We start from the raw sequence: 20127 nt of genomic DNA, 5'->3' as shown, positions 1-20127 counted from the left end.
ATAAAATGGAAATAATGTAAGTTATTTATTCTTTCTCTGTGGACCGGTACCAAATGGCCCACGAACCGCTACCGGTCCGTGGCCCGGGGGTTGGGGACCACTGCTTTAGGCCCCAGAATGCATGGAGCTGGTGGTCCTAGCCAGCCCAGAAGGCAAAGATAGCTGCTAGAAGGTGGGACAGCCAGGGCTGAGCTCACCTCCACCCACAGCCTGGCCCTGGCCCTGGCCCTGGCCCTGGCCCTGGGAAAGCTTCTGAGAAGGCCTGTGAAAAATGAGGATGTCTGGGAGCGGAAAAACAGAGGCAGCTGCTGGGTGGAAAGACAGGTGCTTGGGGGCCGTCCGTGGTGTCCAGGCTGGCCAGGCCTGGCTCCAGCCCCAACTCAGCTCCCATAGGCCATCCAGGAGCTGGGCAGAAGTGTCCACTCCTCCCCTCACCTCTTACCACAGTCCGTCTCGCCCCTCAGAGCATGCACGTACATGAAGTGTGACAGTCAGAATATGTACATGTACACGATTTTGTGCACCATGAATGTACATAAGCTGCACCTAGTTCTGGGCTTTAGAACTGGGCACCTGTGAAACATGGCCCCTCTGCCTTGTTTGGAGGTCTGTGTACACGCATCACCCCTGGGTCGGCAGGACACACAGGCTCTATAGCACTGAGGACAGTTGGGTGAAGGTGACCTGTCTCAGTTGCCCAGCAGACCAGAGTCCAGCCCCAGTGAGCAGCATGGAGTGAGGGGCTGACCCCTCCTGACCACCCACAGATTTCTGGAATAATCCAGCCCCTTCCCGGCAAAGCTGTTCCAGGAAGCCCTGGTTCCACTAATGAGGAAACCAGAGGCAGCCCTGGCCCATGCGCCTGCTGGTGCCCACGTGCCCCCGTGGGGAAGGAGGGGGCCGACCCAGTTGGGAAAGGGCCCCAAGGGCAGGCAGGAGGGCAGTCCCAGCCCTAGCTCAACCCCCCGCAAAGGCCCAGAAAAGCCACTCAATCTCCAGGTCCCTGTTTCCCCCTCTAAAACATTGGTGCCAGCCTTACCCTGTGAGATAGGGCAGCAACAGGTGGGGCAATAGGTCAGCTGTAGGCTGGGTTGCCCTGACCTGTGGGAAGCACCCTCCCCTCTCTGGGCTCTTCTGTAGGTCGAGGCCCTCATGCCCCGTAAGCCCTAGCTACAGGACAAAGGGATGCTAGGCTAGGGGATGGGAGAAGCCTGTGTCCCTCAAGAGGTTCTTGTGCCGGGACCCCTGCATGGTCACAGATCCTGCCCAGCCCTGAAAACCAGGCCCTATCGCATGGAGAGCCCAGACACGCAGCCCTTGTGTAGGACAGAAGGGCACTGAGCCTTCAACTGAGGAGAACATCGAGGACCCCACACTCACACCCCACCCAAAGGAAGACCCCCTCACCCAAGGCAGGACCCTCCAAAGACAGAGTGTCTGATTTAGGGCCTTCCTGGCCTCTACCTACACAGCTCCCACCTTGCCTGCACAAGCCCACTGACGCTGCTGTGGGCGTGGGTTCTCAAATCTCCATCCCTGTGTCAGTCAGCCCCTCTGTCTGTCAGTCCCTAGGTCCCCCTGATGGTCGGCACAGACCACCCTCCAACACTGCTGACTCCCTACTGCCCTGTGGCCACAAAGACTCTCCTCCAGGATGGGCTGTCAGGGTGCAGACACTGGGTTCCCCAAAGGTGTCCGCAGAAGTGGTACCCACTGTTAGTGCCTCCCCTCCCATGGGACAAGCATCTTCTCACCCCTCTGGTATCCTAATTTTTCATAAATAGCACACACTGACTCTTACAACTAAAAGTCCATGTTTGTTTAAAAGAAAAAAAAAAAAGTAGTCTTCAACTGGCCCGGTCCCAGCTCTAGAAGGCTCCTCTCCACACATGTGCACCCCGCCTGCCCCCGCTCACCGGCTCTGGCTCCGGGGAACGCTGGCTCTGCTGGCCTCCCTGTGTGAGGCGCCCACAGAGGCCAAGGCACACAGCAGAGACCACCAGGATGCCCAGGTCGGGGGCCACCAGCCGCACAGCATTGGGGATGTCCTTCAGGTCCAGCCTGTGAAAGGCAGGAGAGCCCAATGGTCAGCCCAGGAGGGCAGGTGCCAGCAGGGAGGGCATGGACCCTCTCCTTGGGCCTGGAAAATCCTGGATGGAGGCGAAGGGGGGGCTCTTACCTCGTGACCCCTATAAGTAGGGAGAGGTTCTCCCAGTGGCTGCCTGTGGAGAAAGGCACAGGGGCACCGGGTCAGGTGAGTGAGCTCTGAACCCCCTCCTGTCACCAGGAGGCCCTTAGAGCCCCAGAGTTAGAATGCCTGGTCTCAAAGGCACCTGTGGCTGGTCTCAGGGATGCTCAAAAGCCCTGTATTTACTGGAGGGAAACTGAGGCCAAGCCAGGAAAGCCAGGTGGGTCGAAGGTCCTTCAGTGGTGCCTGGCAGGGCCTACATGGCTGGGAGGCTGTACCAGGCTGTCACACTTGTCAGCAGAAGCCAAGTGCTCCTCGGGGGCTGCAGCGGGGAGGCCTGGTCTCAGCTGCCAGGCCCACTGCACCCGTGGTGCTCCTGACTTCTCTACAGTTTCTAAACGGCGGGAGGGGCACATCCATCTCGGATTGAAACGGGAAGTCGGGTGTGGCACCCTGCTCACCCACAAGGCTGAGTGTGATGTCAGATGGGAGGACTGGGAGGTGTTGATGCCAATAGGGTTGGAGGGCTGGGTGCCAGCCAGAGAGTGGCTATGGCGGAAGGGCACAGGGCAGTGCGGCCGAGTGTCTAAGCCCTGGCAGGCATGGGAAGAGGATGCTGACGGGGAGAGGAGCCTGAGAAGACTGGGCTGCCCCAAGAGTTGGACTCCAGGTTCTGGGATTAGCACCATACTAGTGCTCAGCCCAGCCCCCATGGTCAGCCATTTCTGGGACACTTTAGTTAGGCCATCTAAGCTTGACATAAATCATAGACAGGCACTCAGGTGACCCTTGTCAGGCAAAGCCTGGGTGGAATGGGGCAGCCAACCTTCCCTAGAAGACCCAAGGATCCTCCCCACCCTCCAGGGAGCCACCAGCTCTCCCCCAGGCTTGCTGCCCCTAGCCACCCCTTCTGCACCCCTCAGTAACTCACAGTTCGACCCCAGAAGCTGGTCCAGGCCAGGCACGGTATGCAGGCATATTTGGAAGGTGAGGTGGGCTGCCAGGAAGAGGAGGCTGAAGACCAACAGGGCTCGGAGGATGCGGCCAGTGTGACCTGTGGGCAGAGGAAGAGGATTAGTCCTGAGCTAGGCCCTATCAAGCAGCTGTGGAACACGCCGCGCCTGTACACAGGGTCCTGGGGCTTGTCACAGCTGGTCTCGTGCAGTGCTCTGTACCATTCCACTGACCGCTCAGAGAGCCCCGAGGGTGGACACTAGCACGGATCCCAATTTATAGACAGACAGGAGGTGATCTGCCCACAGTTACAAAGCAGGGAATCAGCAGAGTACAGCACACCAGCCTGCCTGCTGTCTGGGGATGTGAGACAGTTGGGGGCAGCAGCCAGTACAGACAGGAAAGACCCCCACACTTGAGAAGACACCCTCAGGTTTGTTCACGCATCCAGCCAACATCTGTGTCACTCTGCTCGGCCTTGGGTGCCGAGCGCTGCCCCGCCGCCCAGGGTGAACTGAAAGCATGCTGGCCACACAGCTTGGTTGGTTAGAGCGCTGCCTCGATATGCAGAGGCTGCAGGTTTGATCCCCGGGTAGGGCATATACAGAAACAGACTGATGTTTCAGTCTCTCCCTCTCCCATCTTCTCTCTCCAAAATCAATAAAAATTTTAAAAAGAAAGAAAAGTGGGGAGAGCCTCGCCTCTGTGGAAGGATATCATGGAGATAAACACTTCCAGGGTGTGCAGAATGAGTCACTGCAGAAAGGAATGATGGCGGCCGCGCCAGCGCCTCCTCCATGCCGGGTAGGGCTGAGAGCCACACAGGCCTATTTCATCATCCCGGGGCCCCACCTTGCTGGGGAAGAAGCTGGGCCCAGGAGCCCATGAACACAGGTAGCAGCAACCCCAGACAAGCACCCTCTCTGCTCCTCACACTCTGCGGGACGTGGCATTGGTGACCAGGGCTGACCCCTGTTCCCTGGGAAGCAGGGCTCAGCCCCCTAGGCAGAGAGGCCTTGGCTGCAGAGAGAGGGCTGGGCAGTCCTAGCTGGTGTGGAGAGAACTCAGGACGTCCTGGAGTCACCTCTGCCTTATGAGTGAGTGAGGAGCTCCCACTCTGTGCAGAGGCCAAGACCGGAGACCGCCACTCGGTTCTTGTCACACTCTGAGCTCTGAATCTTAGGTCCAGGATGCCAGCTGTGGGCAGCTTTCTCCTCCAGCCCCTGACCTGTGGGCAGGAGCCCCCAGGTCCTCACCCCTACTGGCAGGCTCATTTGCTAATGACAACTTGCAGAGCAGCCGGCCCCTCTTTGGACTTTTTTTCGGAGCATGGGGACAGGCGGTCACCACCAGTCCAGTTCTTCTCCTGCCCAGAGGCTGGCAAACCGAGGGCCCAGTCTGCTTTGTTCACTGTCTTTCAGCACAATCGCTACTTGTTGAATAGACTCAGAACTGCCTCATCTCCCTTACCTCAGGGCTGGCTTAGCAGGTGACACTTCTGGAGTAACATGTGAGTGCCCAGGGTGAAGGCTAAATCCTTCAGCACTCACCCACTGTCTCGCCTGATTTTACCAGGGAAGCTGGGCTCAGAGAAGGCACGGGGCTCCTTCGGGCAGCCCAGAGAGGTGCCAAGCAGGATCTAGACAGCTTCTTTGCCTCCCTCCCTCATTTCTAGCCCTGACATTCTGACCCTTCGATTACAGCCTCAGACCTGTAGTGGGCAGTGACAAGCAAGAGAGAGAGCAGGGTGGAGCTGGTGGAAGAAACAGCCCGCTGGAAGGAAGGAGAAATGGAAAATGAATGGAAGAGTCTGGCCCTGGGCCCTGGCTGGGCCCCTCTGCTCAGAGCCCCAGGCAAAGACGAGGGAGAGGTGGCAGGCCTCCCCACAGGAGGACAGAACTGGGCTGCCAAAGGGACACTGCACAGGGTTCCTGGGGGAAAGAACGCTGGGGGGGGGGGCTAGCCTGCTCCACCTCCCTGCCAGGAACACACAGGAACCACAGGGGGAGAAGGCAGAGCTTCCCCCCACCGCCTCTCAGCCTCCCCTCTGACCGCCTTGCCTGCCTGGCCCCTCGCTTGCAGACCTGGAAAGTCCCAATGAGTGACGTCATAAGGGGTTGCCTGCCCAAGGCCACCCCTCTCCCACTCCATGGACTCACCCTGCTCTCAAGCCACCAAGACCTGAGGCTGACCTTGACAACACTATCAAGACTGATGGTTTCCTCACAGACCCGCAGGTCAAGGAGGGAAGCCCCAAGCCGAAGGCCCCTCACCGCGGAGTCACAGGACCTCGTCCCTGGCTCCCTCCCGACAGCCTTCCTAGCCAGCACCCCCCCACATCCTTCTGACTAGCATATCGGATGTCAGCACTTCCCACTGCCTTTCCCTCCGCTTCCCAGTTCATTTCTCCATTGGCCACAGTGTCCTGGACCCCGTGTAGTGTCAGCACCCGGCCAAAGGGCCAGAGCCCTGGCGCTGCAGCTTTAGCTCCTCCTGCCCAGCTGGAAGAGGCAGGGAGGGTCTGAATGGCACCACCGAGGTGGGAAACGGGTGCCTGGAGCGAGGCCCTGCTAATCTGTGGGGACAGGTGGAGGCTGAGGCTGGTGCTCCAACCTGGCCTCCTTCCTGGAAGTTGGCCATGGACCCCCATGTGCTTGCCAGCACCCTCAAACATCCATCTCTAACAGCCCACCCAGCCCTAAGCGCGTGATGCCTCCTTGGGTGTCTAGTGGCATTTCAAACTTCTCCACCTCTGGGCACTGCTGAGCCCCTGCTCCCCTCATTTGCTCAGCTCTTCCACCTCTAATGCTGGTCTCACCTCCAGGAAAGGGGTGGTGCTGGCCTGGCCCATCCAAGGGAGGCCCTGCCTGGCACTCAACACACTGCTTATCGGATACTCTCCCCCTCTCCCGCCTGCCCAAGCCTAACCGAGCTGGGAGTGGCCAGTCTCCTGGGCCTGGGAATTCACACGTGATGGCAGGCAGCAGGGATGGGCCAGCCCAGAGGGCAGCTCTGGCTCTGGGTGAGCAGGGCGTCAGGCAGGTGAGGAATTCCTGCATCTGCTCAGGAGGGAAAAGGGGTGTGGCCAAGCCCATTAGAGGTGCTGGAAACAGGTCCAGTAGAATCTGAAGTTCAAGGTTTGACACTGAGTACAGGAGAACCGGCTGCCATTATTAGCAGGCAGAGGAGGAGAGAGATGGGGAGGGGATAGTGAGAAAGATGGCATTGGTCCATCTGTTACAGCTGCTGGAAGGTGCTGCTTGTCCTCTCCCCTGGGGACCTTAGTGTCACTCACTTGCCAAGCAAGGCCTGCACAGGCAGGGAGCATCATGGAAGGACAAGGCTCGGCCCTTGCAAGGCAGGTACCCCACACCTCCGTCCATGGCAAGGAGGGTGGGCACAGAAACTGCCCATCCTGAAAGTGCTGGGCTCCCACTTAGGGGCTTCCCACTAAGGCAGGAAACTCCAGAGAAACAGGAAGAGGGGCTGGGAGACAGCGGGTCCCAAAAGCACAGGAACAGGGGCTCCTCCCTGAGAGGGGATTTGCAAAAGAGCATCCGTCTGACCTAGAGTGTCCCTGGGTCTGAGCCCCCCCATCTCAGCCTGATGGGGGCTGCTTAGTCTGCAAAGGCTCCAGAGTGTCCCCACTTCCGCAGGGCCCTGACTCCCACTGCCCACCCTCCCCCCAGCTGCAGTTCACGGACCCCCCAGCTCACCATCCTTGGCTTCCTCCTGAACTGCTGTCCACAAAGGCCTGCTTACACTGCCCAAGCCCCCTGCAGATGTGCTGCCAACCTAAGGGCTGAGCTCCTGGGCTGCGGTGAGGGTCCCCAAACCATATACACACACAATCCAGGCAAGGGCCACGCAGGGCGGGTGGCGGACGCACAGGATCCCCCAGGTGGCACAGGAAGTGCTCTGAGAAGCCAAGGGAAGGGATGTTCAAGGTCACTTCTCACTGAGGAGGGTCCAGGAGAGGTGAGGACAGGGGGCAAACCAAAGCCTGAACCATGAAGCCCTGTGGAGGGAGCGGTCCATCATCTGCTCTGCTGAGAACTTGGCAGGGAGCATCTTCTGCTCAAAGGCATCAAGACAACAGTGCTATCTGGGCGTGGCTGATGGGAATCACACACTGGGGGCCCTCAGCCCATCACCCAACAGACACTAGGGATCTTCAGGTGTCCTGTTCTGAGATCTGGACCCAACAGAGCCCTGCCTGCCAGACCCTCAGCCCTTCACATAGCACCTGAGTTGGGGCAAAGCTCAGGTGCCCACAGGACAGGGCAGCATGAAGTAGGTTTTGTTCTAAGTCAGGAAAGGACTTTCTTGAGTCCCTAATGTTAATCTGGTCGCCAGGAACCAACCCTGCTTCTCACCTGAAGCTTCTATGGCACCTCCGTTCTGCCTGGACCTTCATAGACCATGCCCAACAACCCAGGCCCTGCTTGCTGGCCCCTAGTGACCAACGCAGGAGTTGGAACTTCCCTAAGGAAACACTGAGGCGGACACCTCTGGAGCCCTCACATCCCTGCTCAGGGGGATTCACCCCGGCTGCCCTTGGATCAGGCTGACACCCATGTGGGGATGGAGCCAGGAGTCAGCACCCACAGGGGCCCTGGAGAGCATCAGACCCTCATCCAGGTGCCAGCGCCAAGGCCCAGGGCCGCACAACTCATCAGCGTACGGCCAGGCTCTGAGGCACAGGCAGGTCTCCCACTGTCCTCTTTCCTGCCCAGGAGAACCCAGGCTCCCTGTCCCTGCAGGGCCGCACAACTCATCAACGTACGGCCAGGCTCTGGGGCACAGGCAGGTCTCCCACTGTCCTCTTTCCTGCCCAGGAGAACCCAGGCTCCCTGTCCCTGCAGGGCCTCTGAGGCCGGCAGATGGACGGACAGGGGCCAGAAGGGAAGTCTTCCCAGTGCCTCTCCCCCTGCGTGCTAGCCCTCGCTCTCCAATGCCTCTCGCCTTGGCCTTGGCAGGAGCCTGCGCTCCCTCCACTGCTGATCAGAGGAAAGTGTTTCCAATCATGTAAGGGACATGAAGTATTTCCTGAAATATTTACGGGACAAGCTGCTTTTAGCCAAGGATCCTGGGAACAAACAGAACTGGCTCCAGAGAGAAGAGGATGGCATGGGTGGCAGACTCTGCCCAGCAGGCCCTGCCCGCGGAGGAGAGGGAAGGGGGGCCAGCTGGCCTGAGTTGGGAGTCTTGGGCGGACAGCTGAGTCAGCCTGGGAGGGTCTGGCTTCGTCCCTAGCAGCTCCCAGCACTGAGTCTGTGTGGGGCCCCTCCCCTTTCTGTACCTGAACTAACCCTGTGTTCTAAGACCAGTGCCCTCTGCAAATGCCCCAAGCAAAGTGGCAACCTGATGGGGCATTAGAAGTCAGTGTGTCAGCCATAAGAAATGATGACATCGGATCACTTACAACAAAATGATGGGATCTTGATAACATTATACGGAGTGAAATAAGTAAATCAGAAAAAAACAAGAACTGCAGGATTCCATACATTGGTGGAACATAAAAATGAGACTAAGAGACATGGACAAGAGTGTGGTGGTTAGGGGGGGTGGGGGGAGGGAAGGAGGGAGAGGGGGAGGGGGAGGGGGTACAAAGAAAACTAGATAGAAGGTGACAGAGGACAATCTCTCTTTGGGTGATGGGTATGCAAAAGAATTGAATGACAAGATAACCTGGACATGTTTTCTTTGAATATATGTACCCTGATTTATTGATGTCACCCCATTAAAATAAAAATTTATTTATAATAAAAAAAGAAGAAGAAGAAAAAGAAGTAAGTGTGACAGGCCAGGAAGGGGGTGACCAGTCCTGCTCTGGGAGGCAGAATGCTTTCCCACAGGATATCTACACCCCAATGCCTGGACCCCGTGAATAAATTTCCTTACACAGTGAATGAGAAGCACATTGCCAATCCACTGGTCTTAAAACATGTTGATCCTGGGTCCCTGGGTGGACCCAATGTTATCACAGGGTCCTAATGGGGGAAGAGGGGCAGGGGAATCAGAGTCAGGGTGACAGGTGACATTTGAATGGCCATTGTCAGACTGGGTGATGGAGGGAGAGAGAGAAACCGAGGGCCAAGAAGCTGGAAAAGACAAGGAGACGGGTTCTCTCCTGGAACCTCCAGGAGCAATCACACTTGTGACACCTGATTTTAGCCCCGAGACAGTGCTGGCTCTCCGAGCTCCGGACCAGCTCCAGAGAGTGGGAGAACAGGTGTGTGTCCATCCAGCCCTCAGCAGGGTGCTTGTTTCAGCGACCACGGGCTCGGAGGCCCCGAGGCTCCCACGCAGCCATCTGCTGCAGCCAGCACCTCCCAAGGGCAGCACTTGGTTCCCTTTGTGGCCTCAGCCAAACCCTCAGGCATCTAGTGGGTAACTTTTCACTCCTCTGACAGGCATTGGGGCTCATCTTGCAGACAACCTGCTTCCCCAGGACCCTCTATTAAGTCTGACTGCCTCTCTTCACCCTCTGAAACCTAAGGGTCCTTCCCACCCAGGGACACAGGGCAACCTTCAGGGATAGGTCCTAGAGCACTTGCCCTGACTGAAAACATGGGACAGAATGAACACTGAAGTACCCGGAGAGTGTGTGGCAGGAGCCCTCGAACCAAGGGGGTGATGCTCCTCCAGCCATCTGTCCCCATGGAACCTGGCTCAGCATCCTACTCACAAGGGACCGACCTGTATTCTGCTGGGCAGGGAGTGGGGTGCCCGCACTCACTCCATCCCATCTGATACAGGATCCTGAGACGGGGCCTGTCTGCCTCCCAGCCCCTCTCAGGGGGGGTCTGTGTCATGGGCCCCCTTATCCAAGCCCTCCAGTGGGCACAGCCCCCAAGGCGCCTTCCCACAGCTGACGAAGTGGCAGACACAGAAAACTGAGACAGCACTCCCCCTCCATGGGCTCAGGTCCTAGGGCTACCTCAGGTGTGTGGGGCTACCGACAGCCAGGTGGTGAGAGGCAAATGAAGGCCCTCAGAGTGCTGGGTGAGCACGGATAGAGCCCAGCTGCATGACTGTGGGCAGGGAGAGCCCATGTGGGGGCTGCACTTAAGGGTTAACTGGAGCCTCGCTGGACAGAGGGGATGCATGGACGGTGCGGGGGACAGGGTCAGCAACGGGAGATGGAGCCAGTGGCAGACTGGCCAGCCCACAGCCCTGGGCCTGAGCCTCCCTGCGACGGAGTGGTACCTCAGGGTCAGGGACACCCGCCAGTGCCTTCAGCATGCCCCTGTAACACGTGGTCAGAAAGAGATTCTGAAATAAGCAGGGGTCGATGATGAAAATGATACTCGGGACCACTCAGCCTTTGCTCACAGCTGTTAAACCACAAAGTCAGTCATTTGCTACCCAGGGTTCCTGAGGGGTGCCCAACACCTCCCTTCCTGTGGGTACCTGGCCGGGTGCCCATGGACAGAGAGTGGCGAACCTCCTTCCCCCAGCCCTTACCTGGGACGCTGTGCCGGGAGGGGCCCGGGAACCAGGGCAGCAGCAGCAGGAACAGCAGGTAGACCAGCGAGAGCGCGTTGGAGCGGACCAGGCAGGCTGTGGGGGAGATGCGTGGTTAGCTCAGTTGCACGCAGAGAGACGGCCAGCCCCGGGCCCCTCACATCGTCCCTCAGACAAAGCCTCCTGAACCCATCTCCAAAACATCACCTCCCAGTACAGTGCCCCTGAACACTGTCCCTCCTGTGCCTTGCTGATCATCCCTGCGAGGTTGTCACCTCCCTGCAATGTACAAGCCACCCTGGTCAACACGACATGTCACCTGTCACTTGGTACTCACATGCTGTCAGTGTCCAGGCAACGTGCAACACGCCACCTGTTACTTAGTGCATGTCCCATCAGATAACACGTGACACTTTCCATCACTCATGCATACACTCTGTCCTTCTAATAGTCTGCTCACCAATATCACAGTTTGGGGATTGTTCCCTACAGAACGATGTGGCTCTCATCACATCTGTGTGTCTCAGGTACATACCACAAAGCCATATCCATCCTCCTGTGGACATTTAGTGACTAAGCTTCCTAAGTTGCTCATTCTCCTTTGCAAAATTTTGTATTTTTAACTAACATTTAGCAAGATTGACTTTCGGGGTCCAGCTCTCTGAGCCCTCACTCATGCACGGCCGTGGGGCCTGGCGCCTGCCCTCCCCAGAGGCAGCAAGCTGCCGCTGCTGCAGCCCCGCCTCTGCCACTTGCTCATCTCACGTCACACGAGTGGACGGCCCAGCATGGAGCATTTGGTCTGGCTACTGTACCTGTCTCCGTGTCACTAGTTTGTCCCTGCCTTTTCTCTTATTCGTTTGACAACATGTCTTTCCACCCTCTGGGCACTTTCCTGAGTCTCACTCACCCTGTTGGATACTATCTTTCTTTTTTTTTGTATTTTTCTGAAGCTAGAAATGGGGAGAGACAGTCAGACAGACTCCCGCACGCGCCCGACCGGGATCCACCCGGCATGCCCACCAGGGGCGATGCTCTGCTCCTCCGGGGTGTCGCTGTGCCGCGACCAGAGCCACTCTAGCGCCTGGGGCAGAGGCCAAGGAGCCATCCCCAGCGCCCGGGCCATCTTTGCTCCAATGGAGCCTCGGCTGCAGGAGGGGAAGAGAGAGACAGAGAGGAAGGAAAGGGGTAGGGGTGGAGAAGCAGATGGGCGCTTCTCCTGTGTGCCCTGGCCGGGAATCGAACCCGGGACTTCTGCATGCCAGGCCGACGCTCTACCACTGAGCCAACCGGCCAGGGCCGCCTGTTGGATACTATCTTAACAAAGTGCAGCAGGGTGGCTGAGGGACCTCTCCTGGTCCCTGGGAATTGAGGGTTACCAGGAGATGATGGGGAGATGCTGCATGTGCGAAGCAGTCTCATCATAGGAATTGGGGGCCCACTCAGCATTTCCTGGGGTGTCCAAGAGGCACTACACACTGCCCGAGGGGGCTAGCAGCACATGGCACCACTGGTGAGGTCCCCAGGGCAGGCTGCCTGCTCTGTGGCCTCTAGTTGATCACAGTGACCTTCCTGGATCTTCCAGAGACAAGGGTATGTAAACCACACTGAGGGCAGTGCTGCTGCAGAGGCGGCACCATTTGCTGCCAGTCACTAGCTGGTGGTGATGGCTTTCTTGCCTGTGCTAGAAAGGCTTGGCTCCTGGGGCCCCTGCAGTTGGTATAGGCTGTAGCAGGACTCCCGCAGTGGTCTCACCCCCGAGGCCGGGACAAAGGAGGAATGACTTCTCAAAGAACTCGGACACTGAAGGCCCAGCAGCCCCAGCCAGCACTCCACCCCACACCCAGGACCGGCGGTGCTGACCTGAGAAGTGGTCACCGGCAGTGCTGAGCTGAGGAGGGGTCTGTTCACACCTCTGCTTGCCCCCCATCCTTGCCAGGATTCGAGACCCCAATCTTCTAGAAGGAGCACAGCTAGCTCACACCCCTCCCTCAATCTTGTCCTTCACCAGAGCCCCCTGGACCAACTCTCTTGTCCAAAGCAGGAGCTCAGGCATCTCACAGGTGAGAGGTGGTGGTGGCAAGAGGAGCCAGCACATCCTCAATAGAGTGCTGAGTCTGGAGACAGGGCTGCTGCCCGCACCGGAAAGCCAGCTATCACCCTGAACCATGCAGCCCTGTGCTCAGCTGGCTCTCCAGACATGTTTCCACATCTGTGAATGGGGTTAAACCACCTGCCCAAAGGGTCATCAGGAGGGTTAAACTGAACCACAGAGGCGTGCCCAGCCCAGGGCTGGGATGTATGGCTTCGGTTCCTTCCCCCAACCCCTGCCTGAGCCCTTCTATCACCTCAGCAACACAGGAACCCAGAAAACCACGTGGTCGGCACTGTGGTCCTAAGCTCCAGGTCACCCGCCTGCCTTTCTGGATACTGCAGCATGCTCCCATGCTCTGGGGAGCTGTCCCTAAAGCTAAGATGTCTCCTCCTTCCATTACAATCACTAGCTATAGCGATCAGCTCAACTCTAAATCTAAAGTTTTTCAATAATTATACATTTTCATTTAAAAAAAAATCAATCTGATCTGGCCCCAGAGGCAGGAGGGAAATGCACTTATGGAAAAGGCTTCTAAAGTTCCTTTGTGTTTTCCGGAGCTGTACTTTAAGGCCCCTGGGCTATGCTTCTTTCCCTCCCACAGTCCAGTCCCAGCCCTGTCCCCAGAGGGGTGGTACCCTCCACTTCTGTACCAGCCTGGGGAGAACTTCTCCAGCCAAGTGATGTCCATCTGGTCACCCATCTATTCAGCCACGTATTTACCCACCCACCCACCTCCGCCGATCTTCTCTCCACCCACCCACCCGTCCATGCACTCATCCGCCCATCCAATCTTTCACAAACCCGCCCACCTATCCATCAGAGTAACTATCTCCTGAGGACTTATTCTGCAGGTCCCTGCCCTCAGGCACTCATGTTCTGCTCTGCCAGGGACGCCAGACACTAAGCAAGTATACATGCACCAAGGATGGCATTCAAAAGCCCATGACAGGGCATCTAAAGTGAAATAGGCACCAGGGAAGCTCCAGGAGGCAGAGGCACAGCTTCTGAGGAGGAAGGCCCGGTCTTCACCTCCACAGGTCTACAGTCTCCCCGGCCGGGCTCTATAAGGGGCCCTGGGGCTGGGACAGGGAGAATGCAGAGTAGTGTTTAATCCTTTGAGTAGTACAAACATTCATGTATATCCTTGTGCCTCCTGACCAACCAGAGCACGATGGTACAAACATTTTTATTTTAAAAATGTGTAAGGCGCCTGACCAGGCGGTGGCACAGTGGATAGAACGTTGGACTGGGATGTGGAGGACCCAGGTTCGAGACTCCAAGGTCAATGGCTTGAGCGCAGGCTCATCTGGTTTGAGCAAAGCTCACCAGCTTGGACCCAAGGTTGCTGGCTTGCGCAAGGGGTTACTCGGTCTGCTGAGGGCCCACAGTCAAGGCACATATGAGAAAGCAATCAATGAACTAAGGTGTCGCAATGAAAAACTGATGATTGATGCTTCTCATCTCTCTCTGTTCCTATCTGTCCCTGTCTATCCTTCTCTCTGACTCTGCAAAAAAAAAAAAAAAAGTGTAAGGCAACATTAAAAAAAGGCAGATAGATGTATGTTCCTCTTGTTTCCACAAATTGTTTATCAAACAAACATGGTTTTAAGTTAATAAAACTATAACTGGAACTAATTTCATTTTTTGAAAAATAACTTGCTCCCAGGGGTCAGCGAGCATGAAAAGAACTCACGACTCAGAAAGGGTTAATGGATGCAGAGTTTCAATTTAGGATGATGACAAAGTGCTGTGGATGGACGGTGGTGATGCTGGCACAGTACTGAGGACGTACTTAATGCCACTGAGCTGTTGACTTCAAATGGTGAGAGGATAAATTTTCCGTTATGTGTATTTTACCAAAATAAACAAACAACCCCTGAAATCAGTGGAGGATTTCAGAAACCAGAGCCTGAGGGGCAGAGGCTGGCCCCAGACCAGTGTGCTGCCGCCAGTGAAGCCACGACCAGGCCTCCCCCTCCTCGCCCCACTCCCAGGCTGAGGACGAGGAGAAGAATCCTGAGCAGTTCTGTCTGCCAAAAGCGGGAAATGGGAGACGAGGAGTCAGAGGGAGCCGGGTCAGAGGCAAGTATGTGGGAAGCACTTTGGAACAGACCACATGTCAGCCCCATCAGTGGGGCGCCCGGGCCGCTGCCCCCACCCTGGCAGGGATTCCACATGGGCCCAGCATTGGGTCTGCCCTGGAGCGGGTCACAGCACCTCCACAGTCGTTCATTCATTCACCACACAGCTGACCCGCCCTTCGGAAGACACTGTCAAAGGTCCAGGGACACATCGGACAGTTAGACAGAGAAAGGCAGTGTGTGCTCAGAGGTAAGTGTCTCCACCCACACAGCTCAGGAAACTGGGGCTCCAGACCTCCTAGGGGCCCCGGGATGTCTTGGAGCCAGCCTGCCCAAGTCCTGCTGCTCTACCAGAGCCTGCCAGTTTGCCCAGAGATGGACTGTGAGATGGGTCGGCCCTGGCTGGCCTCCTTGACTCCATTTTCTGCCATCAGCTCTGCCAGAAAGCTGGCACTGGTCAGGCGAGTGGCACCCGGACAGCCCAGATGTGCCTACCGAACGTGAGCTGGGAGAGCTGGGCCGCCAGCTCCCGGCCCAAGCAGAGCGGCCTGGGTGGTGGTGGTGGGGGGTGCTAAGAGTAAGGGCTGGCTTATGTTCCCATCCTGTCACCCTCCCCCTGTCATTGGGAACTGGGGACAGAGTGAGCGGCCAGCTAGTGGAGCAAGAGTGACCTGAGGCCAGCACGGAAGCAGAGGCAAACTGGCCTCAATAACAGAACGTTGGCCAACTCGAGAACTCCCCTATTGTTCAGACGAGGAAACAGAGGTTCTCAAAGGGAGGAGGGCTTCTGTGGTAGATGGTGCAGCCAGGCCTTAGGGCCAGAATCCTGGCTCCACAACCAGAGCTTTCAGAACACTTCGTGAATGTCCATTGAGGTTGCTGGTCAAAGGGCCAAGAACATGGTTTCAATGAACATCACAACAGGCTGCATGGAGGAAGTGGCATTGCTTTCAGCCTTGAAGTAAGGCTAAGACTCAGGAAAGGCTGGAGGAAGGTTCTGTCACCCCAGGCTCCAACAGAGAAAGAACTTGGCTGGGAAGGAGGTGGGGATCAGAGACATCAGAGAAGGGGAAAGAGGCCTGCCCTGCCCTGCCCAGACAGGTCCCACCTCCCCTTCAGGAGCTGCCAGTGGCCAGGATGGTGACCTCATGGGGGAAATATGCCTTTTCCTGAGCCAGAAACAATAGGATAGAGGTGGGAGGAGAGAGAAAGCCATGCTGGGCAGGAAAGAGCTCCCTTAACCCCACGGGCTTAACCCCTCTCACACCCTCCTCCAGCAGGGCAGATCCTTGTCCTGTTGATGAGGAAACTGAGGGGACAGATAGCCCCCAGGTCTCAGCGGGGGCCAGGTCAGAACGGGAAGGTGGGGAAGACTAGAAAAAGTCACAAATATCCAGGACCACTCAGCCAGGACATTCCATGCAGAAATGACCCTGCCCAGAGGACGTCAGACATCGGAGACCCCCAGGTCACATGCAGCTCCTAGGACAGCCCTCCCAAGTCTGGCCTATGGCCCTGGAATCTCTGGATCTTCCCCACCCAGTCTTACGGAGGTTTCCCCCTCTTCAGAGTGGGAAGAACCACATAGCAGAGGGACAGGGAGGTAATGGGTGGGCACTTCACATGCGGCTGCTCACAGTATCTCATGGGGACACTGAGACATGCACTTTTAGCACTATTTGCAGGGAGGCTCTAGGAAACAGACCGAGCAGCCTGAGCATGATGCCACACTGCCCTGCAGCCCAGAGGGTGGGACAGTGGCCGTGGGACAGATGGCTGGAGCTGCCAATGTCCCGGGGAGAGACGGTGAGGCCTGGACAGGGGGCAGAAACACCACAGCCGTCACTATCACTGTACCCACACACCTGGGAAGAACACTATAGTTACCTCTACTTTGCAGGGGAGGAAACTGAAGGAATGGCAGGGACTGGGGCTAACACCCCCCCTGGAGATGGCATGGGTCTAGGTAGCCCAAGTACAGAAGGCACCAGGGTAAAGGTCATCCCCAGGCCAGGTTTACGGGGCAGCCAAACTGGCCCACAGACAGGTAGGGAGGGCTGGTCCAGGGCTACCAGGTCTAAAGGGGCAGCTGGTGAGCAGGGGACCTAGCCAGCAGGCGCAAGACAGGAAACAGGACGCGGGCTCAGCTGCCTGCCTTCCCACTTGGCTAGTGGGACAACCACACCCTCCCGAGGCAGCCAGGGCCTTGGCACATGGAGGAAAGGAAGTCAAAGGGGGCAGAGGGAAGAATCCGAGGGCTTCTGCCCATGACACAGCCATTTCTCCTCTTCCCACTGTGCTCCTGCTGGGGGTGGGGCGGGGCAGTGTGAGGCCCCAAGGGCCTGGATTGGCCTTCTGGGTCAAAGAGAGAAGGGCTGAGGGCCAAGGGCTGAGCAGTCAGAAGAAAAGTCTGTAAGGAAGTGGTTCAGTGGCATAGAGCCTGTGCCAGGAACCAGGAAACATCACAGCTTTCCTCTGGCCTCAGTGCCCCCACTCTGTGAAACAGGGCTCGAGTCTGTGATCTGGTGGCCCTGCCCACCTCTGCAGGAGATGGGGGCCTCTCTGTGCCTCCGTTCCCTAGCTGTTAGGTGAGAGGAATCTTAACTGTCACCCCTCAGGAACTGCAGCTGAAAGAGTGCCTGTCACATAGTAGGGGACAACTAGTGTGGACCCACGTCTGAGGCACTGCTGGACTCCATAAGCCCATCAGTGCTCACTATGGGCTTATGTAACACTAAAATAAAAACACAAGCCAAGCCTGACCAGGCGGTGGCGCAGTGGATAGAGCATCGGACTGGGACGCAGAGGACCCAGGTTCAAAACCCCGAGGTCGCCAGCTTGAGCGCGGGCTCATCTGGTTTGAGCACAGCTCACCAGCTTGAGCCCAAGGTCGCTGGCTTGAGCAAGGGGTCACTCAGTCTGCTATAGCCCCCCAGTCAAGGCACATATGAGAAAGCAATCAATGAACAACTAAAGTGCTGCAAAAAAGAACTGATGTTTCTCTTCTCTCCCTTCCTGTTTGTCCCTATCTGTCCCTCTCTCTGTCTCTGTCACAACCCCCCCCCCCAAAAAAAAAACCACAAACAGTATTTGCGCATGTAGATGTATATACAAAGGCCCGAAAAATCAACACCAAGCTGACGTCAGGGTCCATCTGTGCAGAAGTATCCTTAGCCTTTCTTAGCCTGCGATGTTTCCATTTTTACAAGGAGAACATTCTCATGAGTTACTGGGAGTCGTTACCCAGTGGATGGATGGGGGTGGGGGGGAGGAGAAGACTGGAGGAAATATACCACAAAAGGGGGCTGGGTCGCACAGCACAGGCTCTCTTTTCACAGAGGGGCCAGAAGTTGGGAAGGACATGTCACCTGAGTCTCCAGAGGGCTGTGACAGCAGCAGGCCTGGGCCTGGGGTCTCCTGAACAAGGAGCCACCTTGCAGGCCTGCCTTCTGCCATCAGCCAGGCAAGGTTCCTCGCAGGCCAAGCAGGGCCCAGGGCTGGGAGGCGGGGGTCTTGGTCCCAGTGCCCCCCACCCCTGCCACTGCCTCTCCTGCCTGCTCCCTCTGCCTTATTTGGCTTGGAGGAGAAACTCATAAACACTTCCTTGCTAGCTTCTGGTACTAGGCAGGCAAGGCAAGAAGAGGAGGATGAGGGTAGACAGATGTGGCAGAGGGGGCACTGGGTAGCAGCTGGCGGTCCCCTGCCCTCCCCTGGAGCTTCCCAGGCAGCTGGGCCTTATACTCCCGCAGTGGCTCTCACAGCATTCAGGTGATCGCACCTGCCATGCCTCCAAGTCAGGGTGGAAACACAATCCAGACCCAGACCAAAAGATTACCCAGGGCTTAGATTAATCCCACCTTCTGGAAAAGGAAAGCTGGCAAGGTTGGCCTAGGTCCCAGGGGCAGTCAGCTGTCCCTTACCCTTAGGGACAAAACTGTGATTGGGATCAGCATGGGCAGTAAGACCTCACGTCTCAGCTCCAGGCACACAGGGACCCTGAAGAGCACACACACTGTGGGAGGTGGGAAGGGGAGTTAGGGGCGCCTGGCTAGCCCAGGCTCTCACCCACCATGCCCACAGCCCGAGCAAAGCCTGCCAGTCTCCCCAAAACACCTGGCACTTCAGCCATCACCTCTCAAATCGCTCGCCTCCTGCTCACCACCCTGTGACCCAGTTTCCCCACCCAAGCCCACATTTGTGAGGGGCCTTGGCAACTCCAGCACTGGCCACACACTGGCATTCTTGGGGGTTTCACTCTTGCAGCAGGCTGGGCAGTCACTGGGGTGGGACCCTGCGTGGCATTCCTGCCTCCTTGTCAGCGCAGCTCCACAGGACAAGAAGAATTGAGAGAAAGGAGGGTAGCATCCCACACACACCCCTCTTGGGGCATGGAGAGGGACAGTTTCTACAGCACTTCCCAGTTAACAAAGCTCTAAAAACTCAGAGACCTTCACAGGAAGCCCTTTTCATTTCATAGGAGAGAAGATGGAGGTTCATGGCAGAAAAGGGGTCTCTGTCTGCCTGAAGGTAACAGAGGACGAGGCCAAAGAAACCAACAAGGAAGGGGGCGGGGACGCGGCAGCCAGGGGACATGGTGTCACCTACTTGGAGCCTAGCCACCAAGCCTAAGCGCTGCGGCTGGGGGTTAACTAGCAGAGTCCAGATTAATTAGACTGGTGTTTGGGCCACTTGGTTTTACAGCTCACTTGACTCATGCAGGGCAGGGCGAGGACCGCGGGGCTCCCTCCCTGCACCAGCTCCGTGAAGCCATGGTGAGTACACGGGGCCTTGGGGGCCACAGAGAGACCCCACAAGAGCAGTGAGGCAGCAACAGGTGCCAACCAAAGTCTTCCCGCTCAATCCCCGCAGGTTTGCAGAGCACTGGTGGCATGCCACCTCCCAGCCACACACACTCAGCCCCAAGCTCCTGGGGAACCACCTGCTTGAGGAGTTAGGGACGGGGCAGCTGCAGACAGATGACAGTGTAAGGGACAAAGGGACAGCATGGGTGACTGGAGGGGACATCCACCTGCCCAGGGGCCCAGGAGACATCACGAGGCCAACACTTCCGTGGACAGGTGCCAAGAGGTCCAGAGGTCAGGCGCAGTGCCTGCCACAGCCCAAAAAGAGAGGAGAGGAACTGAACTAAGTCTTGGGGGTCCTGACAGCCCACCAGCAATAACTCTGCAGCCATCACCTGTGAGACTCCTCCCACACAAGTCTGGGCTGATAGATACCACTGTGCCCATTTCACAGATGAGCAGGCTGAGGCTGTGAGGAGCTGGCTCCGAGATGCAGCAGGGAGGCCTTGCACACCTGAGCCCCAGTTCTCAACCACT

At 57.2% G+C, this 20127-nt stretch overlaps 1 protein-coding gene across 3 annotated transcripts in view; it reads right to left on the bottom strand.

Moving 5' to 3' along the window:
* Positions 1-20127, bottom strand: part of PIEZO1 (piezo type mechanosensitive ion channel component 1 (Er blood group)) — a 75472-nt gene that overhangs the window by 24755 nt on the left and 30590 nt on the right. For all 3 annotated transcript variants that reach the window (XM_066242973.1, XM_066242975.1, XM_066242974.1), the window contains exons 2-5: positions 10613-10708; positions 3120-3242; positions 2180-2222; positions 1917-2061 (exon numbers count right to left, since the gene is read on the bottom strand). In XM_066242973.1, coding sequence (XP_066099070.1) covers positions 1917-2061; positions 2180-2222; positions 3120-3242; positions 10613-10708 — 407 coding nt within the window. The remainder of the gene's footprint in view (positions 1-1916; positions 2062-2179; positions 2223-3119; positions 3243-10612; positions 10709-20127) is intronic.

Source organism: Saccopteryx bilineata, chromosome 9 (genome assembly GCF_036850765.1).
Source record: "Saccopteryx bilineata isolate mSacBil1 chromosome 9, mSacBil1_pri_phased_curated, whole genome shotgun sequence".
NCBI classification, from domain to species: Eukaryota; Metazoa; Chordata; class Mammalia; order Chiroptera; family Emballonuridae; genus Saccopteryx; species Saccopteryx bilineata.
Note: the sequence above shows the minus strand (reverse complement) of the source record. Positions and strands in the feature narration are given on the sequence as shown.